Below are 17,550 nucleotides of genomic sequence, written 5' to 3' on the forward strand. Positions count from 1 at the left end.
CCTGAAGAAGTGCAGTCTTTCATGAAGAAAAAATATACTAAACCTATCTGTCTGGAGGGACTGCTTGATTAACTGGAATGCAGTCTTTCTCACTATTTGTTATATCCTATAATTACTGACACTTTATGCTTTATTTCTGTAGTTTACTGACTTGTTCTTATTACTCTACAGATATGATGTATTGATGTAGTGAGAACTGACAGCACGTAACGCATGCAAAAGCTTAGTACTGACAAAGACTGGGCATTTCAAACCTTTCACTCTAATAAAAAAATAGGAATTTTGCTTTGAGGCTGTCTTGATGATGGCGAGTACTGATGTTATAAAAGCCAGTCTGTTGATACACTCGTAATTATTTTCTTTGTTCCCCCCCAAAGGACGTACCAACCACTGGTCTGCGATCATTGGTAGCTCTCACTCGAAGAACTACATCCTTTGGGAATATGGAGGATATGCTAGTGAAGGTGTCAAACAAGTTGCAGAGTTGGGGTCCCCAGTTAAGATGGAAGAAGAAATTCGACAGCAAGTAGGTGTAATTTAGTGCATACTTTAAAAAATGCATCCTACCTTGGCCTGTGAATGATTGGACATCGCTAATGTCTGTGAATGTCATTTTGCTGGCTAATTTTCAGTTAAGCAGATGAGGAGATGTGCCTGTCTTTCTAGACTCATTCTCTAGGATCAAGGCCTACTTTCTGTTCCCAGGTACACCAAGGTTTATAATGGGATAAAGAGTTTAACTGACGTTTTTTTCTTTTTAACATATGTTTAAGATGCGCTGGTATTTTTGAGAAATACTGAGGTAAAGTTCTACAACCAAAATGGCAGAGCTAGTAATGTCGGGAGATAACTTGCTGACATTTCATTCAGGTGTTTTTTTTAATGGCACTTTCTCTCTTGCAGTATCCCTGCCTGCCTTGAAATTTGGTAGCATTGTTTCCTTCCCCGCACTTCTCAATCTACATCAGGATCCATTTCCCCCTTTTCAATTTCTTACTATACCTTTATTTCCCCTATATGCTGTCCTCCCAGCCTTCTGTTGTGGGGTGGTGGGAGGATGCAGTTCATTAAAATCACTCTCCCAAGCTGCTTTTAAGCTTTCTGAAAACACAAGAAAGGCAATTTCTGTGCTTAATTCTGGTGCCTGGACCCAGACCTCTGTGCAGGAGCACAGGGCTGGAGCCGTAGCCCTTGCCTGCAATATGCCCACATAAGGTGATGCACTTCTTACAAGGCCAGACTTGGATTTGAAGATCTGTTTTGTGTCTACTGTGTTTTGTAGGCAGTTTCTAAGGTGAATACATAGGCACATATTTATGTAACTGACATCTGTGTCATTGATATTATCTAAGGTTTTATTCAGAAAAAAAAATCTAATTATTTTTATGAATTATTACTAAAAATTTGCCGCCCTTATATGAAACAAAAGAACGACTTTCTTTAAATGGAGCTTTGTTAAGAAGTGTCTGAACAATTATGTGTCATTAACTAAAGATTCTCAAGCGTGAACATTTCTGCTCCCAGTTTGACAGACTGCTGAAACATCATCAGCTTTTCTTCTTGACTGAGCACCTTCGCTTGCTCTGATTTGTGTTGTTACTGTAAAGAGCCTGTGTGATATTTTTGCATGGATGGCCCTAAGTACTGTAAACTTGCTTTGTAGTTTATCTGGGGGAACTTAAAGGAACTGATCAGCCTTTTTTGTTAAACTTTTCCTGGCAGCCTGGAAGGAAAGCCACAGCACATAAGAGTTTTAGTAAAACAATCTGTCAAGTGATTGATGTGTACAATAGGATAATTGATGTGTTATACTTCAGGGGTTATAAATGAACAAACAAAGGATGGAAAAGGAATTATGTGAGCAAAAGAATGCTCACTGACCTCATGTATCTCTAAAATATATTCACTCTTTCACTTTGTTTTCAGAAAGTCTGATTTATCCAGAACCTGTTATTTGATAAGCTGCCTGGACAGAAACAAATACAGAATTTGAAAGGGGAATTCTGCATCCATATTGTGATTGCTGTAATTGCTCTGTTTAAACAAACAACCTAACATACAAGTGGTTAAAACATCAATAAAAAAAAAAAGAGTGTAATGCTAAATGTCGTATCGTAGGTAGATGAAACAAGTTTAAAATACAGACATAGTTATTCCTCTTTGTTTTAAATGTCTCGCACCTTAGGAGTCATTTGGTTTTGCCTGTGTATTTTAGGATAAGTACCAAGTCATTTTGCCACCATTTTTTTTTTTTTTAAACTAAGGTAAGTAATATTCTGGACCTTGTCGCTATCTCCAGGAAATGCAGTTTGTACTCTCTGCTTATTCCTTATGGACGCATAGGTGACATTTGTACAGGTTTGGTTTAATGCCCTCTGAAATGTCAGTGAGTGGGATGACTTGTTCCATTGTCTTCATTGGCCTCAGATTAGAGCTGACTTTGCCTCCGGAACTTTGAGAAGAACAAGTACTGCTTTCCAGTAAGATGCCTGAAAATTTTTTGACACATAAATTATGTGAAAACAATTTCTTAATTGAATATTAAACCTGAAATATACAAAACACTACAGAATTAAATATATAGTTGCTATGACTGTTGAAACACTTATTTGTACAAAATAGTTCTGGTTTGGATATTTTAATTATATCTATGTAATTAAAAAAAAGAAAAGGGAGTAAACATTAGAGTAATTCCATTGTTGGATTGATTGATTTTTTTTGAGAAAGGTAATTTTAGTATTTCAGTTGAATAGTTACTGTTTCATTACTTGTTTTCTAAAACAGCACTGTGTTCTTCCATAGAAAAATTGAGTCATTAGATTTTTCTGACTAAAACTGGTAAATCACCTGAATTTCAAAGAGGAATCTGCAGTGTATTGACTGCTTTTTGTTACAATGATAGGCAAATTATTATCATGTTTACTGCAATAGGCTCAAAATTTTGCTTCTTGAAGTATCTGTTATTGTGTACTTACAGAAGTTAAAATTAGCTAACCAACCAGGGAGGTTCAGCTGAGTTGCACTTGTGCTTGGCAGAACAGCTAAAAATTCTCCCTGAACACTTAAGCTTTAGAGACCGTGATACCCTTAACAATGTTTGAGAATAAGGCCACTTTGCACTTGGAAGTTGTGATTGCTGCAGAAGTAGGTTAGCCTGTGCTTGTTTGAAGTAGCTAAAAAATGAGTGAAAACACGATGGCTTGGCCACCTTTGCAGATGGAGATTAAAACACGTACAGGATCTGAGATTACTTTGACACATATTACTGTTGATATTTCTGCTACTATTGTTACTCAGGGAAACCAGAAGAAATTTGCCAGTCGGGATTTCTGTCTTTACTTAACCAGATGTTCAGTGAATGTCGTCAACACACCCACAGGGACCCCTTCCTGCTCAGTCTCTGGGTGGGCATTTGAGTTCCCAGCCACTTTTGAGAGGCACCAACCTCTCTCTGCTGAAAAGACAGGAAATATTAATACGACTATAAAGTCTAATGTGAAAAGTACAGTCACTAGTCTTAAAACTAGTCCAAAAGCTGTTTAGGTTTCTGTGCAAAGCCCACAGAAATTTTCAGTAGATTTTGGACTTGATCAAACAGTGAAGTGGTAAACCCTGTCCCACAGCCTGACTGCATGTATTAAATCTGATTCTGGACAGATCAAGCTGCTTGATTGTAAATTTACATCTAGATTTTTGTTTGCTCAGACTCCTCTATTACTCTGTGCATACACCTCTATTGTGAATTATGGTACATTTTATGCCTTTTGAAAATGTTAAGTGGCAGATAATCCATCCTTTCCTTTTGGAAGATATACCTTATATAACAATTTAAAATCTCTGGCATGTTGGCAATTTAGAAGTTTAGAAATGCCTGTTTACTATGCTAAATTTCTGCCAAAAAGGAAGTGTTTTCTATTTATGTCATAAAGAGAAGCTTTATCTATCAGTAAATAACTCATGCAACAGGGTTCAAAACACCTCTTCTAGGATGGCTTCCATCTCTTAAACTTCTGTTGGGAACTGTAATTAGGATGATTCACAGTTTGTGTTGCTTTGTTTAAAAACAAACAAACAAAAACTGTTCATCACAATTGCATTCTTTTTTTAGTCCTTGATAATAATAAAAACATGCTTCTCTAATAAGAAATAAAGCTGATGCTGAATGCTTTGTCATTTTGCTCTTTGTGGCCATATGATTAATTGCCGTGAGCATGATACCAGTGTAGGTTAAAGGACAGCATTCATTTTGAAAAGACACATATTTAAATGGTGCTTTTTTCCTGACAACTATCGAAATACCAAAAAACCCTTTTAAAAATAATATTTTTCTCTTATATCTTTGCAGTGACCTATAAGGCAGATACTTAGAGGTCAATTCACTTTAAAAGGAAAGCAAGAAAGAAAAAAATCAACTTTTTTCTGACATAACAGTAAATAAATTGTGTTTCTACAAATCCTTATTCTTCTGGAGAAAGTGTAGAAAACCCCAAATTTAAATTTCTTCACTGAGTTTTATTTCTGTAGACTTGTATAAATAACATAGTCACTGTATATTCCCATCAGAAAGCTAGTATTTGTTTCAATAGTTACTGTCTCTAATTGGAATTCCATTGCAAAAGTTTTGATTGCTTGTGTGACTGTTAAGCAATCACATTTGGGCTTTTAAAATAACTGAACATGTAAAATGTTCACTTTGAGATACCAAAAAGAAAAGAAACATTCTGCTATGAAGGTAAAAAAAGAAGTCATGTATTTTTTCAGTAAAAGCTTCACTTTCAGTCAGAAAAACTATTTTTTCTTGGTGAAAATTATCCCTATAAATACTGGAAAATATGTGTCATTTTTACTAATTCTGAGCAGTACAAAGCACCTTCAGTTAGTCTAAAAGCCATTGCAGTTAATCACTCTTTTACAAAACCAAGCTCTGATGAATAAGTATTAAGTGGTGGGCCAAAACCTGAAAGATTCAAAATACTTTCAGTAGTTCATGCAGTCAGCTAATAAAAACAAATAGGAGAATTTGTGCTTATTTGAGTACTCTGAAAATATCATTGTGCTATGGATAAGCTCTTAATCGTTAGAGCACAGTCCTTATGCCACAGTTGCTGCATGTGTGGGTCTTCGGTTGGAGGATTGTGAAAGCTGACAGATATTGAACACATTTTGTGCAAACCATCCTTTTTATGATTGCAGTAATCTCCCTGGTTTAGAATGCTAGGCAAAATGTAATTGTGAAATTGTATTTAGCCTTGGGTCAGAAATTTTGCAAAATAGTGGCTTGGTTAAGAGTCTTTTTAAAGTTCTGCAGTGCTATTAAAGATCTGCAATCAGACAGTCTTTTTGCACTCATGATCTAGAAACTGTTAAACCACTGCTGGTTTGTTTTATGGTGGCTGGGTATTTCCCTTGCAAGAAACAGCCTTTGCAATTTAACGTGACTGGTGCAGTCATGCCATAGAGAAGATGACAGGCATGTGCTATTGTTGTTTCAGAAATTCTGTCCCAATATACTGGGGTGTTTGTTGCATTGCAGGACATTTGTTGATCTACTTAAGATTAAAAAATGCTTTTGGAAATTGTTACCACTGAACAGACTCCTGTTCAGACACTGTTTTCATATGAAGTAACCTTGTGTTGACTTGTGCACACTGCATGCAGCTGTACCATGCAAATGGAGCATCAGAGGCACTTCTCCCTCCCTACACTGAGCCGATGGCCTGTGCTCTGTCTGCAAACCCATCTCCAGCCTGCTCAGAAATGTAAGATTTCCCCTCAGTTAAAGTGGCCTCCAGTCCAGCATTTCTATTCTACAAGACAAAGAATTTTATGGAGTGCTATTCTGTCAACATCAGGGACACTGATACCCTTCTCAGCACTCCTTCTTTCTTAACTCCTTTTCTCTAAAGTTACTGACAATCTCCTGTCTTCCCTCATTTCTTGCCAGCTGAGGACTGCTGATTGTTCTGGTAAAATCCAAGTAGAGATTATTTTGGGGGAAATAAATAATAAATAAATAAATATTTTTCTGCACTTTTAACAGTGGTTACTATTTCATAATAAATAAGGCGGGTTGATTTTTTAAAACTCTAGGTTGTGAGCTCTCATCTTGCTTAAAGAATTCCACTGGTTTCAGAGTCCTAACTTGTATGGGAGTCTCTGAAGCTTTGCCCTCTGTATAATTACTCAGCTATTGATATGAAACTGTTTGCATAGCCAAACTATGACTTAAGGTTTTAACAGTTAGTTTCCCTTTCCTTTACCTTAATTTGCCTTGCTGCTTATTTTCTTCCAATTATCACACGTTTTCCAGGTCTAATATAAAACAGGAAGAAATACAACTTTTCAGTAAAATCCAGTAATCAGGTTCACTTTGAATAAAAAAGAACCTTCAAACAAGGTAGAATTCTTTTTGCTGAAGACAGATCCTTGAAGAAAAAAAAAAAGTTTAACTCAAAGACTAGTCTTTCCTCATTGAATTCTATTGCTTAATCTTCCAGAAATGAGACCAACAAAAATTCCTACCCTTTTTAATGTCTATAATAGCTGTGAGGCCCATCAAATCTTATGAAGATTTTCTCTACCTCTTTGATAACTGCCTGGATTGCAGTTGAGCAATGCTAGATGGGGGAAACAGTTGCTTCTGCTTCTGGTAGAGCCATTCATTTGGACAGTATGCAATAATTTAACACTCTGGTACACAGACATAAAAGTCACTAGGAAATGTTGTTTGTTAAAGACAATATGATTGGATTGCTAGACATTATTTGGTAATTTTAAAGTCTTTTAGAATATCTTGCATTTTCATTTCCTGCAATTAGACATTATCATACTGTTCTGTTGTCACAAAATTATTACTATCCTGTAGCAGATTTATCCAGTGGAAAGATGTGATGAAATTACTTTCAAATTATTTAAGTTTACCACTTTTTAAAATATGAACATTTCAGATTTATTGATTCTTCTTGTGCTGCTAATACTGAGAGACAAACTCTTTCTGATAGCAGAAGTTCAGCAATCCTAACATCAGATTTTGGTCAGAGAAATCACTCTTATTACTTGCAACTACTGTTGTTCTGGAAAGGCAGCTCTAAATCCTAACAAAGCACAACAGATGCATTTGAGGAGCGACTCTAAGGCACTCTGAAACTGTCTTACAGCAACACAAGCTGAATGTTAAGTAACACAAACTGTAGAAGAGCTGACACCAATAATGTCAAATTCTTTGATGGGCATGTAGAGCAGGTGCTTAGGCTCCTCCTCCCCGGGAGACATTGCCTGAACTCCTGTTGACTTTGACAAAGTCTGATTTAAGGGTCAGGGTACCACTAAAAATTAAATTAGGAAAGAGTTGACTTCTCTCTACATATTTTCATCTGCAGTGGCTTAACCTGTGATTAAAAAGCAGTGGCTGCATAGCCAGTGGCATTCAGCTGCTTATTAAGGAGGTGCTGCAAATGCTGAAGAAGTGCCTGAACTCTCATTAGCAGCATTTGTCAGGAACCACAGGATCTTCCCGTTTTCTCTCTTCTTGCATTGTAAATATTGTTCAAAGGAACAGCATGATATAACAGCTGAAGCTGAAGAGTCCTACTAGCTCATTTGACTTGCAAATGCTTAATTATTCGGATAAATTTTCAACTTAAACAAAAACTAAAGAAAAAAACCCCACAATGCCAAGTTCATCATTCTGGAGTTTTTAGGTTTTTTGTTTGTTTGTTTAGGAACCTCAGTTCAGAACTGTTACTGTGATTATACCAAATGCTTATTTCTACCTAAATTCCAGCAGAACACTCAGAAAAATACCAAGTATACTTTTAATACATTTGATACTTTAAAAATACCCTATTTAAGAATACATGTCAACATAGAAAACAGGACTCTTTAAAATAGCCTCTCTATATATCTATTAACTCTACCTACTTTTTTTCATTTAGAGAAAGGATACTTAACATGAGGGTAAGGGGAACAAAGAGAGGGGAAATGGGTATTCAGTGGTTTTTCCCACAGAGAAAGAAGTTATAACTTTGTTTGTTTTTTTAATCTCTAATGATTGTAACCTTCATTTGTAGTCATGGAGGTTGGGGTCTACAAAATGTTGCTTTATTATTTACGTTCAAGTTGTTAAGACAAAAACCCTGTGCTTTGGGGCTGTGCAGGAGGTTGAAGACAAGCCCTTGTACTTCTAACATGAGTAATGTACATTCTAGCTAAAATTTTGTAAATATATCTAGTCATATATGAACCTAATACAGGACTGAGTGATATCTATGGACTCTTTTCAGTGGGCTTTTTCTTGGTCCTTACATTTATGCTCCAAAACATCAAAATGCAGTATTTGCTTTTAATATCCTTCCAAATCAATTAGGTCAGTTCAAATGCAGTTGAATCATCACTGTTCCATCCTCACAGCTTCAGTTTCTCAGAACAATTTTCAGAACATAGTTTGTTGTATGTACGATTTTTTACTTTCATTCCTCTTAGAGCTGAGAGTGGGCCTCTAAAAGCAATTTTCCATAACTGCATGTAGTGCATTCTGTTGCAAGTTTCCCTGTGTGACTTCTGTGCTTTTTTAAAAAAAAAGAAACAAAACAAAGGAATAAATAGATCTTTCTTATCACTAGTTTTAAAGCAATATATACAAAGGGGAATATGTGTGTATAAAAATGTGTATAACATACAGAGACGTATATGGCCATATAATAGATATAGTTTAATGTTTGGACATGAGAGGACTGTTGATAATAATTTTCTTACCCATGTAAATTGCATCAAAGGTCTGTAGCTAGCCATACATATCTAACAAAAATTATATGCATTATCTAACATCTGCTTGAGCATCTAGCTTTTCCTCTTGAGACATTTTATCAAGAGTCTAAGTTGTCATTGACTAATAATACAGCCACGAATAGTAGCACTCTGTTTTCTTAAAATACAGGCTGCATACATCCCCCCCAGTCTTTAGATTAAGAAAGACATCCAGAATTTCTTCAAAACAATTTGTGACCAAGGTTTGTTGCAATCTCTTCATTTCTCCTTGCCTTAAACAAGCTACAATACTGCAAATAAATGAAACCTCTCGGTTATTTAAACTATATGACAAGACTTCAAGCATTAATAGTCATGAAACAGCTTGTGTTGATGGCAAATTGAAAAGACATGATTTCTTTTTAAGTATAGGAATTTGAATCCCACACACAGACCTTCTCAGCAGCATAGTACAGAACCTTTTTCTTTTCGCTTTGTAAGCAGTAAAGGAAATTTTCCTACCTCCCATATAAATACAATTTAATAATCACCTCCTAAAATTAAGGTTTAAAAATTTGCCATGACATTAGTCAAATAAAAATGTTTCATTTGAGTTATATCACAGTAGACACCTATTCATAAGATATAAAAGCTGTCAGTAGATTACCTGTCAACTGCCACTGTGGTTATTTCCTGTTTCTTTTTCTATGTGAAGATAAGAATCCAGAGTGCCCTGTCCTGAGAGTTCCTGATTAGAGACATATTTCCTTGAAATTACTGCATGTAATCTCAATGCTCATTAGATTCTATTGAAAGATTCCTCATTACTTTAACAGGTCTTGAATCAGCCCTTCATATTTTCACAGCCAGGCTCTTTATTTGGTTGAAGTCCCAGTGATTTCACTAGGAAAATTTGGTAAAGTTTCTTCCTGCAGTTAGTGTGTCTGTTTGGGGCATACAGATCTCACGTCACCGCACAGGACAGATGTCTAAATCAAAATAAAAATTATTTAAAAAGAAAAAACCTTCCCATGTAGAATTCAGATCTGCATTTCAGAGTGAAATTCCAGGGGAAACAAGTGCCCACTTTTACATGGGATACATAGTACGTTTGTAGTTAAGCAGAAGCTGAGTTTATTTGTCTGTCTTTACTTATCTTGTTCCTTTGTTCAAAAATTAGCATCTATCTTGTTTGTGGAATCGCATTTATACTTTTGCAATACCTTCAGAAGAAATGCCACTCAATGTCAGTACTTCTGCAACAGTGTTAAGGAAAGTTGATGGAAAAATTAATTTTCACTGAACAAAATAAGGAGGAAGCCTACTGTGTTCCATAGATACACAGTTGTTTTAAATGCTTCCCGTTTCAAAAGTTAATTATGTGGTTGCTGCATTACTTAAGATCTGAGAAGAACATACCTATAATGAGCAGAATCTGAATAGATTTTTAATGCATCTTTTTTAGCTCTCCCTGTGGCTAGGAGTGCTTATTGAGATCTTCATTTACAATAGATTACTGCTAGTTTTTTAAAGTACTTTCCCACTCTCCTTAATGGATGTATTAGTATATCCCCTAAGTATATTTTCTTGTTCATCTTTACTCCATTAAGATTAAACAGAATGGTCATTAGATCATAAAGAAATAAATATTCACTTTGCTACTTACTGCAAAAAAGCTGCTATTATCTGTCAAATATAAAGATTAACTTTGCCTTCAGGTACATTTTTAATGGCCTTTTAAATATAGCCCTGAACCACTGTAGCACACAGTAATAGATGAAGAACTTTTCTTCATCAGGGGGAAGTATATCTTAATTAGGTGTCAGCCCCAGAATTTTTTGCCCAGCTCATGCTCTTAGCTGTGAATGATTTTTATCCTTGGTTATCTGAATTCATGACACAGTTGCAATGCAGGTTAAAATTGGGAAGACAATTTGTACTATATTACATGCTATGGACTTTTTAACAGGTTTTAATTAAAATGTCAAACATCATATTCTGTATATGTTTCTTGTTCAGATAACAGTGGAGAATACAAGTTTGTAAAGATGTGAAATAATCCAGTTTTCATTGTGCAAGCATAAATTGCATTTGCAAAAAAGCGTTCAATCCTGAAACAAAACCAAAATTTTGTTCTTAGAAATCTAGGCTTGCAGAATGGTGTGTGTTTTCCTTATTAATAGTTCCTAGTTTCTTTTCTCCACTGCTCTTTTCTTCTAAGGAAGAAAAAAAGAATGTTTCAAATGGTAAAAGTAGTTTTTGAAGGTCATCAGGGAACACAGAGGGTGTTGTAGGATACCTTTTTTAATACTAAGTATGTGTTTGGTTGGTTGGATTAAGGCTTTCATTTTCCTGAAGTCAGAAATTTAGCCTTTAAGGTACCAATTCTTTGTCATGAAAGCCAGCAGTTTCAGTAGTGCTTTAGATTTGTTAGCTGCAGATACCTTCCGAGTGCCCCCCGCTCTCCCGGGCTGGGTCAGCTACCCAAGCTAGCAGTTCAGTTCAGGTGCTGATCTGATCTCAGCACTGCTGCCTTCCCCTGTTCTGGGAAGGAAGGTGCTCTTTTCTGCTTGAGTTGGTGTTTTGACGCATGTCTCTGAAGTTTGGTTTGCCTTGTCATTTGATTGGGAACACAGCCCCTGTGATGCTTATAGGAAAAGTTATTTCTTCTTTTTATCAGTTTTCCTTGGGTGAAAACATTCTTACTGACATGTCCCTTACTTATTATGTAAAGCAGTTAATTAGCTGATTACTTGTGCTCCACTTAGCAGCATGATTGGGTACATGTCACTCTTGGCAATGTTGTGGAATAATCTTCAGAAGAGGACAGTTTGCTCAGAAGATGCTCCTCCAGCGTCACCTTCAGTATCCTGGCAGTCATTCTCCTCTCTCTCTGCTGGACTCGAGTGGGTCCCACTATCAGCGTCTGGCTCTTCTTTTTATGGCATTACATCTACTTGACCCAAGCCTGTAACTGTCCCCCTGCCTCCTCTCCTAACCAAAGGCTCTGACGGAGCTGCAGTAAGTACCCTTGATGGCCTCAGTGGAGCTCCACTTAAATTAACAACAAATAATCAAGATAATATGATCATTTGAAACTTATCTGTAAATTATACAAATTCCTATATACTCCTGATATATTCGGACTGTCCAGACATTGGCTAAAACCACTAACCTTTCCCACATACTGGTGACTTTAAAGAGAAACAAAAATAGTAATACAAAAAAACCCCCAAAATAACAGTTAAATGAATTGCTTTTCTTATCTATATGCCATAGGTCTGTTATCTGTCTGATAAAGCAGGAAAAATATCTTGCTCTTTATATAAAACATTAGAGCTTTGTGATCCTGTAAAATTTTATTTTTCAGCATCAGAAGAGATTGGGCCTTATCCACCTAACACAGTGCTGCCTTTATGCTTGAAGTACCCACAGTCAGACTTCAACCTAAGAGAAAAACCTCTGGAATAAGGGTGATTGGGAGGAGCAATAGCTTTCTTGTCTGAATGTTTATAGCCAAAGATCTTTTTGTTTTTCCAGCCTTCTGTTCCTGGCACGTAATAACGTAAATTCTCATGGATATATGAGCAAGGCTGTAGGCCTGATTGCTAACTGTTGTTTTCCTTTTAGATGAGCTTACTGGACTTGGTGTAGACCCAAGTTGTTTTAAAGGATTTAGAAGAAAGAGCTAAACGTACAGAAAAGTAAAGGGAAAAGAATTACGGCCAGTTTGGGATAAGGCAGTAGCTTTGCACCTGAGTCACTACGGTGCCTGACATTGCTTTTTCCTTGGGACAGTCACTTATCTACCCTGAATCTGAGAGACCTTCTGGAAAAAGAGGTTATTGGTACTCTCTTTTCTCATTATACTGTTAGGAGAATAAATTAAAATATATTAATTTATTACGTTTTGGTGAAGCATACAAAAATGCAGATGGAGGGACTGGCTTATAATTTGTTTATACATTTTGCTTAACTGATAACAATTCCTCAATTTCATCATTAAGACAAGAATTATTTTCCCACAGTAGTGTCCAGTAATACTTTCTATTCACAGAAGTTTCATCTAATGATTTCAGAGCATTTTAAAAATATTTAGTAAAAGAAACTGCCTAATACAAAGTTGGATAGAGAGTTTTTATCAGTGTAGACTGGTTAAGTGCCTCGCCTGTGTTATAAATCAGTGACTAAATTGGCAATTAACTTTTGGACCAATTTAAGGACAAATATATTTGTATAGCTTTTCCTAGTTGCTATGTAGAAATTCTTCATAATCTCCATCAATAAACATTTTTATGTTGATGTCCCTCTGCTGTGTGGTATCTCTGGAATTAATTGTGAAAGCTTATGTTCCAGTTTCAAACAAAAGCCAAGTCAAAGGATCCTTTCTTTGACCAGTGCCTTTGAATAGAGATTTTGACAGAACATGATTTCCAGGGTCACTTCAAACTAAACTCTTAAATTATGAGGTGATGCTGAAAGAGCTGTATTCAAAGATGAGTTTCCACAGGAGCCTGATACTTAAAGAGTTACCGAAAATATTAACTAGTAGGATAGGATGGGTAATATAGAGTATATTTTGTTACTTTTTTTTTTTTTATTAGGTCACAGAAAGGCACCTTGACAACTGTTTAAGGCAGAAAACTAATAGTTTGGATTCCTAGGCTCTGGTAGTGCTATTGCACCCTGCAATACTGGGCACTTCAGCCTGTCTTTTGATACCTGTGACAGACAGTCAGACAGTCTGTGAATTGACTGTAACGTTAGGCAGAATGTGTATATGTTGTGACAGTTAATATTGCATGTGCTTTTGTAAAGCACGTGTAAAATATTGTAAAGTGCTTTTGGTTTTCAAGAAAAGGAGCGTTCGTGCTGTTACTCGTGATACCTCAACCCCACGCAGGAGGAGGCTGACGGTGAAGGAGAGACATTTCTAACGTAAAAGGCAAATCATTTGATCATCATTTGAGGAGAAATAGGAGATTCTATAGGCATTGATTAGAATCCTTTTAACAGTTTTGTCCTGCGAGTGTGGGTGAAAGGGATTTGACCTGTTCTTTATATGACAGCTAAGACTTGATGGTACTGCCTTCATTTCTCTCGGTTTGTGGGGCATGAGAAAATAAGATGGGTTCCAAGAAGTAGGATAATTCTATTTTCTTCACAGTGTATGAGAAGAGAAAGGCTGCCATGTGTTGATGAGATCATCAATTTAATAGCAGTCATTTATCTCGGAATGCTCTCTGGAGGTAAACACAATGATCACTTTTAAAGTTAAAAGCATAATTCAGCCTGGCTATTCTCTAAATCCTGTTCTTATTGAGGTGGCTTGGTTCAACTGATCTATTTAAATAGTGAAGAATGCAGCAGACTATTTTTTCAAGAATGTCTTTTATTCTTGTTTTAGCTTGATTTAGGATTCAATAGCAAATGCACCAAAAAAAAAAAATAATCTTTTTAAGCAAAAGGCTGATCAGACTGGGTGGAAATATACTGGAAAAGAGCATTCTTCTTTACCTTACACTTGGAAAATGCTGGCAAAAACTTATTTTTCATCAGGAACAACACAGATCCCTGCAATCAGTTTTGCTGCTAGAAACAGTGCTGCTTTATATGTGGAATAAACTGGTTGCTAAGGAATAGGTAGATTGAGCCTTTTCACATTAAAGCATAGACTAATACCTGTGGGAAATTCTTATTAGAAACTGTTTATAGATTAATTAAAATTAATTTAGAGATAAAATTATTAGAGAATCTCAGTGTCTGCAAACTCAAGAATACAGTGGTCTTACGAGAACTTAATCCAACAGTCTCTCTGATCAAAGCACTGATCATAATTTTTTCTACAGATGTTTTGGTAGAAAGGAAACTCCTGCTTTTGCATCCATACATTCAGTTTTGTACCTGGGAGGGTGGATGCTTAATGCTCCAGTTTTTCTTTCTCTTACCAAGGAAATTTTTTACTTCCCCCAGTGCAGTAGCAAGGAGCCCATCTTGCTTCGTTCTCTTCCAAGTAAAGAATAGAGCTGTTGTTCCCTTTCTTTTCCCTTTTCTGGGGACTTGGTTTATACAGAGCAAGATCTCAGAATGAGAATCATGGTGCATTGCTGTCAGTTTCGTGGATGTGGGTATTTGGGTGTTGACTCATAAGTATGCTTTCATTGAGTTCACAGAACCAAAAAAGAGTACACTAGTCCTCTGGGTACTGAATTAATGTTTGTCTCTTCACATGTATTTATTTAAAAAATTAATCATAGAATCATAGAATCATAGAGTGGTTTGGGTTGGAAGGGACCTTAAAGATCATCTAGTTCCAACCCCCCTGCCATGAGCAGGGACACCTTACACTAGATCAGGTTACTCAAAGCCTCATCCACCCTGGTCTTAAACACTTCCAGGGAGGGGGCATCTACAACCTCTTTGGGCAACCTGTTCCAGTGTCTCACCACCCTCACACTAAAGAACTTCTTCCTAATATCTAATCTAAACCTACCCTCTTTCAGTTTAAAGCCATTCCCCCTAGTTCTGTCATTAACTGCCCTAACGAAATGTTTGTCTCTTCACATGTATTTATTTAAAAAAAACCCCAACAAAAACCAACCTCTTTTAAAGAGACATTTTCCCATAAAGAAAACTTTCACAGTCATGTAGGATAATACTTGCTTGTCCAAAATTCTGAAAAAGTTTCTAGTATGTCCATAAAAACATTCACTCAGTAGCAGTTCAGGTCATTGTACATACATTTTCAAATTGTACCTGTAAATTCTGCAAACAAAACAAAGTATTTCTCAGAAAAGTTTCAATGAATTAGTCATGCATTTGTAGATTATTTCCATAATTTTTTATTCCCCAATATCCTTAATGTATAGCTCTAGAAGCTGGAGATGCTAAAGTTTCATTCTCTAAAATAAAAACACTATTAAGAAAAGAAGAAAATAATTGCTTGTACCTAATTGGCTACTTATCATAGGCATTTCCCTTAAGTTTTCACATTTACTTGACTTGAGTTACTGAGTTTAATAATGGTCAAGAAGCAAGAATAGACATGAAAAAAAAAAAAAAAGAAATAGTTAACATTGAGGAGAAACGTATTGATTTAATTAAATTTCTGTCATATGCCCTAGAAAGAAATGTCAAATTAAAGCCAGTTATATTGGTTAGATATTTCAGATCTGACACAAATGAAGTCTTTGTTAATTTCTTGATTCCTAATTGTTTTATTTGCATGACAGCACATGGTAGCTCTTCAGTATGGTTCTGCTCTTACTCCCATTGAAATTACTTAGGACTTGGGCATGAGAGAGGAATTCAAGCCTGTCTCCTTAATTGCTTAGTTTCATTTAATATTCATATATTACCTGCAGGATTTATTTGATGACCACCAGTACTACTGTCATCTGAAGACCCAACTTACAGTCTCTTTTATCTTATGGCACATCTTGAAGGCTAGGACATGCTCTTACCACCAGTGTATATATGAAGAACTGGGCACAGATAAAGTGGTTTCTTGAAAGGGTGTGTGGGAACAATTTGGTGGAACAGATAATTACTCCATTGCTTGTTGTCCAAGGCACTACCTCTGAGAACTTGAACGAGCAGAGTAAAAGCCAGTAAAAGCCCGCATTCCCTGACTGGAGGCCTTAGCTTCTGCCCTGTGAGGTTGTAACTCCATCTCTACCTTATTTGTCTCCTCTCTTTCTCCTTCTTGACTCCCTTCAAAGGAGTGAGTTTTCCTTTGTTTTTCATATCTTCTTGTTGGGCTTTTTTCTTTTTGACCTGGGTTTTTTTCTGTTTTTTTATTTTCTCACCTTCCATGTACACCCATGTCAAAAATTCTCTCCTTCCTTCTTTTAGAATGTCATTGTTTTCTGGGGGGGAAGAATATAATTGAATTGAGTTATTCATGTCTTGCTGGAGTTATGTGGACAAGGTGCTATATAATTTGAAGAAATTAGAAATGTGTGCATCCTGTAGTATTGTTGTTTCATCTCTTGACTTCAGATTCACGAAGTTAGTGTTGTTGCTACACTGACATTTTTATTCCGATGAGACTAGAAAATTTACTTTGTATGTTGAAATGGCCAACAGGAAGTATATGAATGAAAAATGTCGTGCCCACCCTATATGACCAACACTGGGAATCCAAACAGTTAAATGAGATAGAAGGGGGGGACCAAAACAATGTAGCTACCAGAACAAAATCTATATTGAGGAAGATGAACTCCCTCTGACAGATGAGGGAAGACAATTAAGGACAAGCATGTTTCTGCTGGATAAACACACTACGAGAATCATGTCACATTAATGAAAAACAGGATTGTACTGGCAAACAGCATATTTGCCATCTTTGCAGAGGGAACGGATTTGAAGTCTTGATAGGCAGGATTCCCCCAAGCAAATATCCTGAATTACAGAAGATCAGCCTCTGCCAACAGTCTTGATGCTCCCAAATCAAAGCTAATAGAAGATAATTTGTCTCTTACTTTGGAAGCTGTTCTTCCCTTTTTCCAGTGCACACATTCTTTCTAACACAGTTCGAAACACAGGAGAAAAGAGTGAGAAAAGTCTCATAAACACAAGAGAAAATGGGTTAGTCAAATGCTTTTCTTTTGTTTCAGAAAAGAAACAACTTCTACGGTGCCAGGCACAATTTTAGATTAAGGTCTTTGTAAATGTCACTAGATTTTTGTTTGAATCTTCTGTGGAAGTGTTTCAGCCCTGATGATCCCTGCCAATTTTGAGCCAACAAAATTTAAAAATTTTCTTCCAACATTTATGTAGTTTAGATTTTTTTTTTTTAAATTT

General features: G+C 36.2%; 1 protein-coding gene across 1 annotated transcript in view; it reads left to right on the top strand.

Annotated features, from left to right (window-relative positions):
- Positions 1–377: 377 nt before the first annotated feature.
- SPON1 (spondin 1) overlaps positions 378–17,550 on the top strand; it is a gene marked incomplete at its 5' end in the record, with an annotated part of 104,156 nt that continues 86,983 nt past the window's right edge. The window contains one exon of the mRNA XM_010173951.2: positions 378–526. Within this exon, the coding sequence (XP_010172253.1) occupies positions 378–526 (149 nt within the window). The remainder of the gene's footprint in view (positions 527–17,550) is intronic.

This window comes from Antrostomus carolinensis, unplaced genomic scaffold, assembly GCF_000700745.2.
Source record: "Antrostomus carolinensis isolate BGI_N321 unplaced genomic scaffold, ASM70074v2 scaffold9168, whole genome shotgun sequence".
In the NCBI taxonomy this organism is placed as follows: Eukaryota; Metazoa; Chordata; class Aves; order Caprimulgiformes; family Caprimulgidae; genus Antrostomus; species Antrostomus carolinensis.